The 17,204-nt window shown below is 36.9% G+C and overlaps 1 protein-coding gene across 3 annotated transcripts in view; it reads right to left on the bottom strand.

Annotated features, from left to right (window-relative positions):
• The window catches only part of l(2)gd1 (lethal (2) giant discs 1), a 473,445-nt gene that overhangs the window by 399,253 nt on the left and 56,988 nt on the right, over nt 1-17,204 (bottom strand). For all 3 annotated transcript variants that reach the window (XM_090391229.1, XM_090391230.1, XM_090391231.1), the window contains exons 4-5: nt 15,588-15,830; nt 4,212-4,308 (exon numbers count right to left, since the gene is read on the bottom strand). In XM_090391229.1, coding sequence (XP_090247355.1) covers nt 4,212-4,308; nt 15,588-15,830 — 340 coding nt within the window. The remainder of the gene's footprint in view (nt 1-4,211; nt 4,309-15,587; nt 15,831-17,204) is intronic.

Genomic DNA, 17,204 nt, shown 5'->3' with positions numbered 1-17,204 from the left:
CGTTTTGATAATTATGAGTTAAATAGACGAGTGATGATAATGAAAGATATGCAAGAATGTGCAAAAAAAGAGGTCTGGAATTTGTTGATGTCTGGATTGTGTTTGAAGGCAAAAGACAGCTGTATGCAAGAAATAGTTGCATCTGAACATGAAAGGTCATAAGCGATTGAAGAAGTTACTGTTTTCTGAACAAGTTGAAGTAACTGGGCAGGGAAACTAAAATTGAAAAGGTTGACTGTAAGAGGAAGAAACTTATGCAGTGAATGTATATTTGTCGATCCTTATTCGTGGAATAAATTGCAGAATAGAGTGAATAAAAATCGGCATGGGACTACTGAAATTAGCGATATGTATATCAGTTCTAAAGCTGGTACAAGAACTAAAGGGAATCTGCAATTTTTGTATACTAATGCAAGATGCATTTGAAATAAGAGGGAAGAATTTTTGGCATTAGTCAGTGCAATCCCATGTAGGCATTAGTGAAACTTGGCTGTCAGCAGAAGATGTGGATACTGGAATTGAATGCGATGGGTACAGTATTTTCAGGGAGGATAGAAAAGATAGAACGAAAGGGGAGGGGGGAGGGGAGGAGTACTGTTGATGATAGTTGATGAGTTAAAGCCAAAGAAAGTAGTATATCAAGAGGATAAACATGTGAATGATAGTTCATTTGAGGCGGTCTGGTGTGAAATAGTGACCACCGCAACCAAATATCCAGCTGGTTGCTGCTATAGGGCGGGGGGGGGGGGAACAGGGGGTGATATTGAATTCATGCATAAGCAAATTAGTGCAATGAGTGCAGGGTTAGTGATTATTATGGGGGATTTTAATTATGGTGATATCAATTGGAAGGAGGAAATATCATGTGGCAAAAAGGAAATGGAATTCATACACCTTCTAAGAGACAATTACTTGAAACAGCACATAACTGAAAAGACTCGTGATGTGAGAGTGTTGGACCTGGTCATTGGTTCAGAGGACATATGCATAAGTAAGGTGTCCTCGTGACCTTCAATTGGTGAGAGCGATCATGTGGTATTGACTTGGAAGGTTGAAAAATTTGTGAATTTCTCTCTTAAGAAGGGGTATATACAAAACTACAGGTTAGGTAATTATAACAAGCTTTGGAGTGAGCTTACAGCTGTCCCATGGCAGAATATATTGCAGGGGGGGGAAGATGTTAGCAGTGCATGGGATAAAATCAGTGGGTATCTGAGGAAGGCAATATCAGAATGTATTCCCATGGTCAAGAAGACAAACAAGGTATGGAACCTTGATGATGGAATGGTACTCCAAGAGATTGATGATGCTAGAGACTTGGGGGTGTTGGTGGATAGGGAGATGAAGTTCAGAGGACACATTGCTAAGGTCCAAATTTGCACATAGGATTACTTGGTTATTGAAGAACACACTTAACATCCAGAGATAAAGAGGTTATTATTCCTCTATATAAGGCGATGATACTTCCACATTTGGATTGCTTGCTCAAGTCTGGTCACCTGGATTCCTTGGAGATGAGGAATTGGTGGAGAGGGCTCAGAGGAGAGTGATGTAAAAAATGCTCCCTACATTGATAGATTGAGAGCTTGTGGATTGCAGAGGTTGGTTGATAGGCAAAGAAGAGGGGATATGATAGAAACATAAATTACTAAGAGGTTTTTATAAGATTGATGCAGGGGAAATATTTCAGCTGTGTGATAGCGATGGAAGAACAAGAGGTCATCCCTGGAAATTAAGGAAAAGTGTGGTTAACAAGGGTATGAGAACGAGATTTTTTGCCTGGAGGGTGGTGAATGAGTGGAATGCATTGGCTGACTCAGTTGTGAGTTCTTCATCTGTAAATGAATTCAGGAAGAGATATGATAGATATTGTTTTGATAGTTTGGGTCCCCTGTGATGAGTCTACTGACTCCATGGAGATACTCGTAATAATAATAACTTTTCAGACCACACTCGTACATGCTTTATCTCAATGGAATTGATGTGGCATTCAAGTAGTGTTCAACTGATGTTAGGACCTAATGTGTGCTACATCAGCATTCCTCACACCATTACACCTCTGGCACTAGCCTGAGTTGTTGCTATTTGGCTGGAAGGGTCCATGGCTTCATGTTGTTGCCACCATATTCTAGTTTTGCCATCAGCATGCTACAGTACAAACTGGGACTCATCAGGTCAGGTGACATTTTATCATTCATCAGCAGTCCAGCCAAATAGCAACAACTCAGGCTAGTCTATAGGACTACCATTGGCTTGAAGTTGTCTGATTATGATACACTCTAAGCACTGTTGCACATGAAAAGCCCAGAGGAGTAGACAGTCGGTGAAACTGTGTCTGGGTGAAATGACTGCAAGAAGGGTACTGAGAAAGTTTCTGAAGCATTGTGATAGGATGTCATGTTGCAGGCCTAACTATTCAGCAAATTGTTGAAAAATTGGGCCATCCCAGGTTAACAATCAGAGAAACCATACTCAAATAGAAGCACAGGGAGTCAAATACAAGTGAACAATCCACTACACTCACTGAATGTGACCATAGAGTATTATGAAGGATAATATGTAAAATTTGCCATTTGTCGGCCAACACGTTAAATGTAGAGTTCTGGGCATCGACTGGAACATGAATCTGAACAAAAGCATTCAGAACCAAGGTTCACAATATGGGTTTCCATGACAGGACCACAATATTCATGTCCCCACATTACCCAAACCAACATGTAGTGTCATCTTCAGCGGTGTAAAGAGCATGTAGAGTGGGATGTTGAAGTTTGGAAAGCTGTGTTATTCAGTGACAAACAACACTAAACCCTCTACCAAGTGAGACAGTTGTGGGTGTGGCAGATGCCAAGCGAACGTCTCTTACTAGAGTGCATAATCACAACTATGAAATTTGGAGATGACCTTTGATGATGCTTAGCTTAATCAAGAGCAGATCTCTCTTCTTGGAATGACTCATACTCCCAGCATTTTCTGGCACAAGCACGTTATTCTATAGCATCCTCGAGTTCCAAAAAACTTGGCATTCTTTTTTTGTTCAAGACAGTACTTTTCACCTGTTCATATTGCACTTTTGCAATATGCCCTTGAAAGCAGCTCATCAGATTACCTGGTTATTGAAGAAAACCCAATGAGAAGATAACAAGCATTCATTTACCTCTTTATCGAGGCTTGGTATGACCCCATGTTGACTATTGTGCGCAGATCTGGTCACCTGGGTTTTTCTTGTGGATGGAATCCATAGGTGAGTGGCCAAGATGGTAGCAGGTCTATGGAATGAATGTGATTAGGACAGGTTGAACATTTTGGCTTTACAGAAATTGGTTGATAGGCAGATAAGGGGTGATATGATTGAAACATAAATTACTGAAGGGATTTTTACATGATTAATACAGAGAAAATTTTTCAGAACAGGTCTGATGGTGGGAGAATTAGGGCCCATCCTTGGAAACTGAGCAAGAGTGTAATTAGTAGGTGTGTCAGGACTAGATTTTTTGCTTGAAGAGTGGTGAATGAGTGGAAGGTTGCCAGAGTCTGTTGTGGATAAACATCATGACAAATTGGCATGATGTTTAGGGCTCCATCGATAAATCTAAAACTCCAAGGAATTGTCCATAATAATAATAAATTAATACAGCCACTCCTCTGCTGCATCTCCTAAGGGCTAGTATTTTATGCCTGTAAATCTGTAAGTTTACGAAGCCTGTTTTGAAGTATGAAAAAATCGGAGTTCCTAGGAGAAAAACCTTCCACATCCATACGAGACTGGCTAACTCACCATTTGATTGATCTGATAAAGGTTCCTCGCATCTAATTCAAACTGAGGTTTTTCCAGTGAAAGGGCTTGTTTATAATAACTGAGCTATAAAGACTTGCTGACCTGACAAGAAATTTTATTCTGGTTTTAATCCTTGGTGAAGCAAGTGTGAGCAAATTAAAGTTTCTGCATGAAGTATCTTCAGTCCTATCTCTCACATATTGACATACATACATATAAACATTAATCAGGATTGTGGATATCACCTTATCATGCCTCAGAAATGTACTGAATAGTAGCAATAATGAAAGATACAGAAAGGATGTTTACTCCCTTGAATGAATGAAAAGCCATTAAGAGGATTTATTTATTAGAATTATACCGACTAATTCATGTAAAGAAAATAAATGATATTTCATTTGTTTCATTAAATTACATTATGTAAAAAAACACATACCTGGTGTTCTAGTCTTTGGAATAGCAACAGGTGGTGGAATTTCATTTTCATTTACTGATTTTCCTTCTTTTGCAGTCTTTAATAAGCTGTCTAAAGTCTTTCAAATGCAATGCAAAAGAAATACAACCTATCATTACAAAATAATAGTTTACTTATACAGATAATATTATTTTATTTCTAAATAGCAACTTCATTTTCAATTATATTATTCATGTCAGACATACAAGTTTCATATCTAAATAGCAATTTCATTTTAAATTATCTCATTAACATCAGACCTATAAGAAGTCAAAAGAGTCATCAAGGAAGGCCAACACTCTCCCAAAAAAAAAAATAATCAAACTGCATCTAAAATGCATTCACAGATTCAGCACTCACCATGCTCCGGCAATGCATTCCATTCACCAATTGCTCTCCATGAAAAGAACATGCTCCTCACTTCCTCCTTTATAAAGCTTTGACTGATGGCTTCCTATTACATCCATCTCCCTCTACTTTATGAAAAATCTTCTCTGAATCTTGTAATACTCCTCACTAACTTATGTGTAAATCAAATCTTCCTCTCCTCCTCCTATTCTAAAGGCACTGTAAACTGCATTCTGTCAATCTGTCTTCATATCCCAGATGCCAAAGGCCCAACTTATTGAATCTTCTCTGAAATCACTCTAAGATATCCTAATTCCCTTGAAAACCAAGTGATTAGATTTGCACACACACACACACACACACACACACACACACACACACACACACACACACACACACACACAGTATATTACACATAATATACTCTATTACACACAGTAATCTATATTCAGTATATGCCTTATACAAGGGAACCATAACCTCTTTGCTTCCGTAAAATTCTGTACAATAATCCATTATGATGTCCTCACAATTTTAGCAATGTGGGCCCTAAATTTCAAGTCTCTGACCACTTGTCATGTCCAAATCTTTCATCTCCATTTCACTGAAAATTCCCATTAATCGTATACTCTGCATCCCATCCTTGCCTATAAACTTTGAAGACCTTACACTTTGCAACAATATAGCAACTCCACTCACCTGTGCACTCACAGTCTATTCAGGTCCACCTGCAAAACCAACATCTCTATTTCACAGCTCTTCTCAACTTTGCATCATCTGCAAATAGATGCATATCTCCAGTTACATCTATCTCAATATCATTGACACAAGCTAAACAATAATGGTGCCACAACAGATCCCTACGGCACACGACTAGCAACCTTACTCTTTTGGGATACCACTGCCATCATGTACAACATGCAGATACCTATCTGACACCCAATCACCTATCCAAATTCACTAATTTATGGGCAAATGTGAATGGTGAGGTGTTGCAAATTTAGTTACCAGCTTGACATGGCAATCTAATCTATCAAGGGCCTTCAAAAAATCCTAGTATAAACCATTATATGCATTTCTCTTGTCCAATGAATTAGTCACCTTGTTGTAGTGCATAAGCAGATTGCTAATACATGACCTCCCTTTAACAAACCTATGTTGACCATCATAGAGAATACTGCTATTATCAACCCAATTCTGTACATCCATTTTACTCCTACCTTCACCAACCTTCCAATACCTTCACAATGCCAGACACACACACACACAGATTGATCTATAATGTTTAGTCCAAGTAGTACAATTTGATGAAGTATGCTGTTAACTCCCTGCAGCATTTCTTTAAGACACATGGTGATGTGTTGTTACATCTTACTGCCTTATTAACATCAAGTTTACTTATTCTTTCTAACCGTCAGCCACTATACACTCTATGCTCAAGTCCCTCCTGATGATGCATTTATGAAGATGAGATATACTGCTAAACTGTTCATTGAGCATTTTAGTAGGGTCTTTCATCCTGCTACACTATTCATGAATCCCAACTACCATCTTCATCCACTAACATCATTCTCCCACAATCATTCTTTCTTCTACTTGTTATATATAAGACTCCAGGATTTTTCTTAGCCTAATTGGCCAATTTCTGCTCATACTGCACTTTTTCTCTCTTTGCCAACCAAGTCACCTTCCTAACCTGCTCTTTTTACTCCTTGTGAAAATTATTATTACACTTAAAATTTTGCTGCCTCCATAAAGTCTCCTTTTTTTAAAATGCATGCTTAATCCCTTCATTCATTTAGTCTTTTCACATATATTATTTTCTCACAGAAGTTCTCATATGACTGGATACAATCCTGGTGATCACATTATTGATTTGTTCTACACATCAATATGCTGCACCCTTTTCTCATCATAAAACTCTTCCAGTACACCATTCATGATTTCATTTTTGTTCACCATCTTATCATTGTCATACCTGGACAACACACTAGCCACCCTTCCCAACTACACTTGTCTTTCACTTTGCTAAATGGTCTTTTGATATCCTTCATAATGTGATCCATATAGATAATGAATAACAGAGGGGATAATGTACATTCTTGTCTGACATCAGATTTAACATTAATCCATGTTCCTGTACCTCCCTCAATTCAATGCTTACTTACAACTCAAATAAAGACTAAGTATTGCTTGATATAATGCCCCATTGACCATACAACTGTAGTGTTTTGAACAGCTTTTCTCTTGGCACCTTGTTATATGCCATTTCCAGATCTACAAAACTTAAATACAGATCTTTGTTATATTCCCACGATTTCTCAACTATTTGTCGTAAAGTGAAAATCTGATCTTGACAGCCTCTATTTGGTCTGAATAAAGTTTGTTCGTACCAAGCTTCCCTTCCATTTCTCAAGTATATACTAGAATTAGAGTACACTGCAGAGTTAATTAGTTTAGACTAAAAAATTTGTTTTAAATAGTGTCAATTTAGTCTTTTTTGATAAGATATAGTAAGATATGTAGCATAGCACATGGCATCAATACGAAGTAGAGCAATGGCATCCAAATCTTCGTCACTGTTTAAAGAATTTAATCAAAGAGAGTTCATCCAGTGTAAAGTCTGCAGAATGTATGCTTTGCCAAGAGCAACTGGAGTTTGGTTTGGGAGCGATAGTGGTGGGAAAGTGTGCTGAAAGTGCCATGAAAGCAAGGATCTAAAGTGTGTCTCGGGTCACGAGATTGATGTGGTGGATCAAAGTCAGAATGCGATAGAAAATTGTGATGTAACACCACATAGCATTGAGAGTGAGTTTAAAAGTGATACAGTTGCAAGTGAGAGTAAAAGTACAGAGTGAGAGAATGGTTTGACTGATATAAAATATGAACAGTTAGCTGCAACGAGGCAGTAGCTCGGCTGCGCGGAGTGATACATAGGGTGAAGCAGCAGCTGGAGCGATTACAAAAATGTCTACCGAGTGGATCAGCTAACAAAAAGAAGCAAGTGAAGATAAGAAATATGAGAACATGATCAAGAACGAAAGAAAAATTAAGGAGCAAGTGTTATATGGTGATTCAGTAGTAAAAAGTGTAATAGATGAGAGTTGAGTGGATATGCAGATATCAATGAGGCAGTTTGAGTGTAAGAATGTGTATAATATGCCTGAGTTAGTATAAGACATCAAGATAGGGGTGGGACTAGGGTGCTTTTACACTTTAGGAACACTAATGCCAGGAGTATTTGGAACAAAGAGGAGGAATTTTTGGCCTTGGTTGGCTCTTCCTGGCCACAGGTTATTGGCATTAGTGAGACATGGCTAACAGAAGATGATATAGTGATATAGTTAGTGGGATAGAATGTGAACAGTATAGTGTGTTCAAGAAAGACAGAGAGAAAAGAATAGGGGAAGGAGTGTTATTGATGATAGCCGATTAACTGCAGCTAAAGAAAATAGAAGTTCAACTGCAGATAGTGAAAATAGCATATTTGAGGCTATTTGGTGTGAGAATGAGGCCAATAGAACAAAATATACAGTTGAATGTTGCTATAGACCAGGCGATGGAATAGATGATGGAGATAGTATGCATAGACAAATACACTCAATGAGTGGAGGACAGGTAATTATTATGGGGGTTTCAACTATGGTAACGTTGACTGGAAGGAGGAGAGGACACATGGGAGGAAGGAAATGGATTTTATGCAGTTACTAAGGGATAACTACCTGAGACAGCATGTAATGGAATATACTAGGGGTTCGAGAGTGCTCAATCTAGTCATTGCATCTGAGAATTTCACTATAACAAACTCCACACATTTTCTATTAAGATAGGGTATATGTGGAATTACCAGGTTGGTAAGTATGACAAGCTTAAGAGATTGCTTGGATCAGTGCCATGGCATATAAAGATGCAAAGGCTGGATGTTGATAATGTATGGGAAGTGGTAAAGGAGTGTTTGAGGGAGGTAAATGGCTGACTGCATACCTAGAGTCTGGAGAGTAAATAAAGTGGGAGTTAATTAATGGATAAATATCACCATTAAGCTTGAGCTGAAAAAAAAAAAAAATATATATATATATATATAATTCTGGAGGGAATTTAAAGAAAAAGGTGACCAGCAGGCACACAAACAGTACGAAGCACATGCCAGAAGGGTAACCGGTGTGGTAAGAAAAGTAAAAGCAGATTATGAAAGGAAATTAGCAATGCAAGCTAAAGAGAATCCCAAACAGTTCTTTCGCTATGCTGCAAGTAAAAGAAACAACGTTATATGGCAAAATAATTTTAAGGAATGCCAATAGGCAGGTAACCGAATCAGTTGAAATAGTAGAATTACTAAGTGAACACTTTTGCAAGAGTATACCATTCAGGTGGTGATATTGCAGGAATGAGGAAACTGATGGTTTATACAGGAACTGAGGTGAATAGCACACTACAGAACCTTAATGTGAATACATCTGTGGGATTGGATGGTATAACAGCTCGAGTCTTATGTGAAGCAGCAAAGGAACTGTCATTGCCCTTGACCATATTGTTTAATTTAAGTCGCAACTCTGGGTTAGTCCCAAGGGGGGGGGGGGGGACATAAAGAGGGGAAAATAGTTCCCTTGCATAAAGAAGGCTACAAAACTGCTGTTGCAAATTTTCTAGAGCGATCAGCATATCAGGAGTCGCTGTCAGGTTATCGGAAAAATTAGTCATGTGCAAAATACAAGAATGGATAGATGGAAATGAGATACTGTATGGGGAGGACAGCATGGTTTTGTGAGGGGTAGAACATGTCTCAGTAACTTGCTCACGTTTTTTAATACATTGACAGCTGAACTGGATAAGGGCAATGGGTTTACAGCGATACTGCTAGACTTTGCTAAGGCCTTTGACAGGATACCACGTGGAATTCTATTCAGTAAACTGCAGCACATGGGGATGGATGAATAGGAGGGTGTGTGATGGAGAGATATCAGAGAGTAATTTATTCAGGAGTAGAGTCCAAAAGAAAGCCTGTGACTAGTGGTGTACTGCAGAGTTCTGTTCTTGGACCATTGCTATTTAATTTGTTCATTGATGATACAAGAAAGGATCTGAGAGGAACTGTTCATTTATTTGCTGATGATGCAAAGTTGGGTAGAGCAATAATGAATACACATGATGTCAAAATTTTGCAGGATGATTTGGATAGATTGGCAGACTGGGCAAAGGAGAATGGATGTCAGTTTAATGTGGCAAAGTGTAAGGTTATGCCTTTTGGGCTGAAAAGATTAGCAGCAGTATACCACATTGGTGGAACTGCACTCCAGGAAATTGACAAAGCCAGAGATCTGGGGGTGCTGGTGAAAATAGAGTTGAATTTTAGGGTCACATAGCAAAAGTTCTAAATCAGCAAATCAGATCACTTGGTTACAGAAGAATACTTTGACGAACAGAGACAAGCAGGTTATTGTTACTCTTTATCGAGCCTTGATAAGACCCCATCTTGACCACTGTGCCCAGACCTGGGCAACAGGGTTTCTTTTTGATGGAGAGGAGGTAGCGAGGATCCAGAGCTGAGTGACCAAGATGGTAGCTGGTCTATGGAATGAGCTTTACGAGAACAGGTTGAAGATCTTTGGGTTACAGAAATCGGTTGATAGGTGGGAAAGGGGTGATATGATTGAGACATTCAAATTACTGAAGGGGGTTTTTTACAAGATTAATTCAGAGGAAATTTTTCAGAACAGGACTGGTGGTGGGAGAACTATGGGACATCCATGTAAACTGAACAAGAGTGTAGTTACCAAGGGTGTCAGAACTAGGTTTTTTGCTTGGAAAGTGGTGAATGAGTTGCCAGAGTCTGTTGTGGGTGCCATGACTGTGAATAAGTTCAAAGCAAAGTACGATAGATACTATGCGAATGTTGAATAGTTCTTGACATGATGTTTAGGGCCTCCCTCGATGAGTCTAAGGACTCCTTGGAGTTGCCCATAATAATAATACTTGCATAAATCTTTCCAGGAACACTCAGTATGGAAATACCTCTGTAATTCTCACATTCAGTTTTATTTCCCTTTTTGTATATGGGTACTATGAAAGCTCTACTCCAATCATCTGGAATTTGTCCCTTGGTTCAAGCATTCTAAACTATACAGTGCAGTGACTGTAAGACTTTTATACCTCCATACTTGAGCATTTCTGATCAAATATCATCTATTCTCGCAGACTTTCCACATTTCAGGCTTTTGATGACTTTTTCTACTTCAAGTATGGATATCTATTCCTGATTGCATGCCTGTTGAGTGTTTTTTACCACTGTGCTGTCACTGATTGTTTCATTTAGCAATTTTTCAAAGTAATTACTCCAAACATAAAGGATATCTTTTTCTCCAGTGTTCATGTCACCTTTATCATCTCTAATTTCTTTTACAGCACTCTTTCCTCCATTTCTGAGCTTCTTCAACAACCTCCAGAATATCGTGCCACCTTCTTGATATTTATTTTCTATATTTTTACCAAAGCCTTCCCATGACTTTTTTTAGCTAGTTTTACAAAGTGTTTAGCTTTCTTACATGTGTCAGTGTATTCTATAAGAGCACAAGCTGATTTATTTGCCTGGAATTTATATGCTCTTCTCTCCATGAATTTGTGTATATTTTTATGTTGGAACATTGAGTTAGTAATAACCAGTCCATGACCTGAGCAAAAATCCAGCAGGTATTTGCCATTATTATTAGCTTTGCTCTTTTCTCCAAATTTTCCCAAAATATTTTTGTGTCTGACAATCATTTCCTACTCTACTATTTAGATCCCCAAACAGGACCAACTTTTCCTTTTTCATTGTGTCAGTTGGTTTCTCTAAGGCCTCAAATAATTCCTCCACTTCTACTTTAGTAGAATCTTCTGTGGGACCATAGGCACAAGTAAGTCTCATTGTCCAGTTCTCCATTCTGACATTTGCCCACATCACTCTACTTGATATTGCCTTCCATTCAAGAAGATTAGCCTCATATTTTGTGCTGAATAACTATAGCTACTACTTCTTTTCCTTGATTGTCATTGCTTGAATATAACATTTTGTATTTATTGATCAGAAAGATCTCACCAATTTTTGTTTTGTTTGAGTCATCCCTATCATGTCGATTGGTACTTATCCAATTCCTCAGCTAGTTCCATTTCCTTATCATTCAGTCTTCTTAAGTTGATAGTACCAACCTTGAACTCTGTTGACATTGAGTTGGGGGTGTGTTTCAGGATTTGTTCTACTAGTTGACTTTTTGCTGTATGCCCTGGTTCCCTGGCAAAAACAACAGGGGCCTTGTTTAACTGGGCAGCGCCCCAGCTGGCATGAAATTCTGTCATGTTGTACCATAATTTTATATTGTGGTTTAAGACAATAAGAATAAAATTTAGTCAGCTAAATCCCAAATTGCCAGCCCATCCTCATTCGTTCAGTATCCAGGTAGATACCTAACAGGGTGCACCATAAGAAGGTGAGGATTGGACATTAGGTCAGAAGCCTGGTTGGTTCCCTGCATTCATTTAAAGGCTATGTGGAGGTCTCTTCTCAGTTATACAGCTTTGACCATTAATTTTTCTCAGAAGATAATGATATTTCATGCTGTTTCTCCCTTCCCTTGCAATTTATTATAGTAAAAGTGGTATTCTCACCACTTTTGAAAACATTTAAACAAGTTCTGTATTTTGAAAACTCAGCAAGTATATCACACATGATAATGTGTGATATACTTGCTGGGTGATGATAATGATGACACAGAACATCTATAAATATCTCTTGAAAATGAAGTCCTAATTACATGACATTCACAGTGGGGTGAAGCAAGACTCTTTGAGCACAATGTATAACCATAACGGATTTTCTAAGAGAAAGATTGTTGCTTTGTTTCTGAAGGTCATATATGGGTGTAAATCATTAACAATGAAGAAATTGTAGTTACCCCCCCCCCCCACTCCCGAAAGTTTTTTTCTGAACATCCCAGTACATTGTGAATAAAACTTTCTGTCCTTCCTCCCTTCTACATATCCTCAAGAGATGAGGGGCAAATTTCTAGAGATTTAGTGTAGATGCAAATCATATATGAAACTGTTGTGCCATGCTCTAAATGAGATTTGTGATTTTTTTTTTTTAAGTATTGAATCCATAAACATTCTATAGTACATTAGTATCACGTGTGGGCAGTGATTAAGAAAGAGACACTATATTGATTCTTCTTAAACAGTAAGAGGTTTTTACAAGCCAAAAGGCTATTTTAATAAAATAGCCTTTTGGCTTGTTATAGTAGTAATAACAATATATAAGTACACCATTTTGGCAATTCGTTAGTAGAGGTATATGTAAGTTCAGTTCACTTAAAACCTTGATATTCCAGGTCTACCTACTCACTGATGAGACCTCAAAAAGGGTTGAAACCGGTCTGGGTAGTGACCTCTTCTCATAATGTAAAACAGTAATACATCTCCTAGGAGCTGTGTTTTACATTATGAGAGAATATTAAGGACAGTGACGGAGCTTGCTCCACCTTTGCTGTGAGTTGCCCTGGTGTTGTACTTCCCAAGTGATTACTTACACTTGGGCTTGCCGATAGTTTTTTCGGCATGAAACTCTAGGATTCAATGGATTTCAATCCGAGTTTCATACTCGGCTGTACAATAATACGGGATTTACCATCTCCCTTAAACTTAGTAAGAGGTTTTGTCGTTGAGAAGTATCTGATAAGGGAATTTATTCCAGAGAAGAGAGAGAAATGGAATGAAAGAGGAGGTGTGTTTGTAGTTAGACTGTGAAAGGATAATATGCTGCTGCTCATATTATTATAAGCTTATCAAAATGCAGAGAAATTATGTTAGCCAGATCAGCTACCTCATTGACAGCAATGTATGTATTTTCTTTAATAACATGCTTAAACTGTACCACAGTTTCATCTACTTTATTCATCAGTGATATCCCCAAAATTTGATATCTGTTGATGATGCCATCCTACACTGAACTAAGAAGAAACAATCAAATGTTTATGTTCTGTAAATTGTTTCCCTTTCCAAAAGAAAGTTTTAACATCTCAAAGGTTAATAAGTCATTCCAACCCCCCCCTCCTATCTTAGAATGAAACAGCGATATGTAATGTTAGTGTCACTGAACAAGGCCGATACCTCATCATCATCTTAATATTTCTTAATATGTATCATGAAGGGGAGTACAGGATACTATGCCAGTACTTCATGATTAAGTTGACATTATTGCTGATCTCCTATCAACAATTTTCTTCCAAATCAGTCATTACCTGTATGCACTCCAACACTGTCATATCTAATATTTCATTCTTATGGGGAACTTCGGAACTGAATCAATCCATCCAATCATGGTCTTCCTCTGGGCCTTTTCCCTGCCATCTGGATATCAAACATTTGTTTTGCTGACTTTTCTTCTCCAATTCTGTTTAAGTGACCATACACCTTAGATTTGCTCTGCTCACAGAAGATATAATATAAAAGGCAAACAGATGTACTCCTAGAATTCACTTACATCTGTCAACAGCAAGTGGAGAACTTATTGACTTCGAAAGAGCCCTTATCATAGACAGTCACATCAGTAGCCTATCGATTTGTAATTAGTAAAAGAATGCATTACACATAATTAGTGGTAGACAACATATCACATATCATTCAACTGTAATGTGAAGTATCACTTCAGCAAAGAAATGCACAGAACAAACCAAGAAGCGAAGCTAACAGTAAGTTAGGTTTTCAGAATTCATAGAAGTTCAATATAGAAACAATCAAGCAGTCTGCAGGTTTTAGTTAGTAGTAGTAGTATAGTAGATAGACTTAAAATAAAAGCTACACAGATTGGTTTTTATGGAAGTGGAACTGCACATAAGACATACATCAAATGTCAACTATGGCAGTCAACAATGCAGAACATATCATGACTAGTCTGTAAAACAGAGAAACAAATCATACTATACTCTTTTCTGATCAACAGGTTAGTGTAAAGAGGGTTTTTTTTTTTTTTTTTTTTTTTTTTTTTTTTATGTTGCTCTCCTCCATGAAAGATTATTTATAAACCTATAGTACATTTTGTACTGTAGATGAGGTACGGATTTTTTTTTTTTTTTTTTATCAATTTTATACACACACACACACATTATTTTTTACTTAGTCCATAAGCCCTGCTCTAGAGACAAAACATGAAACTTTTTCAAGCCACTTCAGCCCTCCAATATTTCATTTTATTTCATTCATTTATGGAGGGTAGAGAAAGGACAAAAGAGAATCTTTGCAAGTCGAGAATGCCATCAAGAAAGGGGTGAGAGCTAGATTGGAATGGGATTGGAATTTGTTAATATAATTCCTACTTATAAAAGGTGGGAATTATATTAACTATGTAAACCTATAGTACATTAGTAATATGGATAAACTGCTGCTTTTTTTAATTTTAATTTATTTATTTATTATTATTTTTTTTTATGTTTTTCATAATCTTGAACGCTTGTTATAAAGACTATACATAAAACTTTTCTAGTCAATTTAAGCTGCCAAGAAGTATGGCAGTGGTCTTGCCATGGGTAATGAAATTCACTTCCACCTAAATACATTAATAAATGTCCATGCTCAATTGGATTCAAATCTACTGCCTGTTTGTTGGAGAGCAGGTGTGCTATCCAATGGACCAAATAGGTTGGTGTTTATGTGAGGGGGAACAAGCAAAGTGAAAAGAAAGCAGCACTGTATAAATAAAAATTAAATTCATAATGAATAAAGTACAGGAAACAAAAGTGAAAACATTTTAAAATCATATCAGTAACTAAGGTTGGTAAATATCACTGAACAGGAAGAAAATTTTGCTAATAGTTATTTTTATTTATTTTTTTTTTCAGTGACTAATTGCAATTACAACTTTAAAGTTAGAATTATGACTTTTAGTACATACTAGAATGCTTTAATCATAAAATTTATATCAGAATATCAACAATCAACATAAAAGGTCTCTGATTTTATGAAACTTTTTAGTGTCAGACTTACCTTAACAGCTCTTCCATATCTTCTGGATTTTGACATATCACCCATTGATTTAGCTGCATTTGTTGCTTCCCTGTATAATTTTAGTCTTTCTTCAAGAATGCTAACTACTGAAGTGGATTCTTTTTCATTTTCTGGTTGAGCATAATCCATTTTGGATCTTGGTGGAACTGGAGGTGGTGGTGACTCATGAGAAGGTAGAGAAGTAGAGTCTGATGCATCACGGGTAAGGTCATGAAGTTCTGCCTAATAATAGAGGATTCAATTTACTAAATATACAAAATGTTCTCAAATAAGTTTCTTGAAGTTTTGCAAACTTTAGTCTTTATCTCTATGCATATCAGTTATGCTAAACATACAAATGTTCTAATTTTTATAATTAATTTAAAAAAATAAACAGAATATCTTCATCTTCATTAGTGTTCTGTCTCTTGAGAGGTCCAATGGTATATTTCAGCAGATTCTCTTCCTCCAATTTCCTCTTTCCCTTGCTTCCTCCATTTCTTGATATTCTCTTTCTTGTGCCCATTATATCATCAAGCATCATTAGTTGTCTCCTTCCTCATGGTCGCTTTTCTTCAATTTTCCCAAAAAGAAAGCATAACTGGATAGGACATGTATTAAGAGGAGACAACCTACTAAAAACATGTTTTTAGTAGGTTTTCTTTCTTTCTTTTTCTTATGGTCTTTAGTAAATTCCTTTCTTCTTCAACTCTTTGTAATACTTCTTCATTGGTGATTTTTTCAGTCCACTTTATTTTCTCCATAACCACATTCCAAATGCCTCCAACATTTTAGCTTCTTTCTTCCCAATTGTCCATGTTTCTGATCCATATAAGGTCATACTCCAAATAGAACACTTAATAAGTCTTTTCTTTAAATTTTTAGTCATTTTATTAATAAACAAATTTTTCTTGCTATAAAATGCATATTTTTCTTTGTTAATTCTTTCTTTTATTTCCATGTCACATTTTCCATTTTCTTGTATTATACTACCAAGGTATTTTTATTGTCTCACTTGCTCTACACTTTCCCCATTCATCATTTCTCATCACTTTTGTTTTCTTTGTGTTAATTTTCATACCATATTTCTTGCATATACGTTCAGATTTTTGCATTATGTGCTGTAGTTCATCTTCAGTATTAGCTAATATTGCTTGATCATCTGCGAATCTAATATTTTGTATTGTTCTTCCACCAATAGTGATTCCTCTTTTCTCTTCTTTTCTATCATTTCTTCTGCAAATATATTGAAGAGCATCGGTGACAGGCAGCATCCCTGTCTTACACCTCTGCCAATCGCACATTTTTTAGTTTTTCCTACTTTTGTCTTTATTATGGCAGTCTGGTTCATATATAATTCAGCTATTAACCTTCGGTCTCTCCAATCTAAACCTATTTTGTGTAACACTTCCATCAGATTTTCCCATTTCACCATGTCAAACGCTTTTTCAAGGTCGACAAAACATATACTAACTTCTTTATTTACTTCTATATTCCTATCACATATGGTCCTCATTACTCCAACTGCATCTCTAGTTCCTCTGTCTTTTCTAAATCCAAATTGATCATCTCCCAGAAAATACTCCACTCTATTATACAATTGTCGATTTAATATTC

This window comes from Typopeltis vanoorti, chromosome 4 (genome assembly GCF_054136105.1).
Source record: "Typopeltis vanoorti isolate ZY-2024b chromosome 4, IOZ_Tvanoo_1.0, whole genome shotgun sequence".
In the NCBI taxonomy this organism is placed as follows: Eukaryota; Metazoa; Arthropoda; class Arachnida; order Uropygi; family Thelyphonidae; genus Typopeltis; species Typopeltis vanoorti.
Note: the sequence above shows the minus strand (reverse complement) of the source record. Positions and strands in the feature narration are given on the sequence as shown.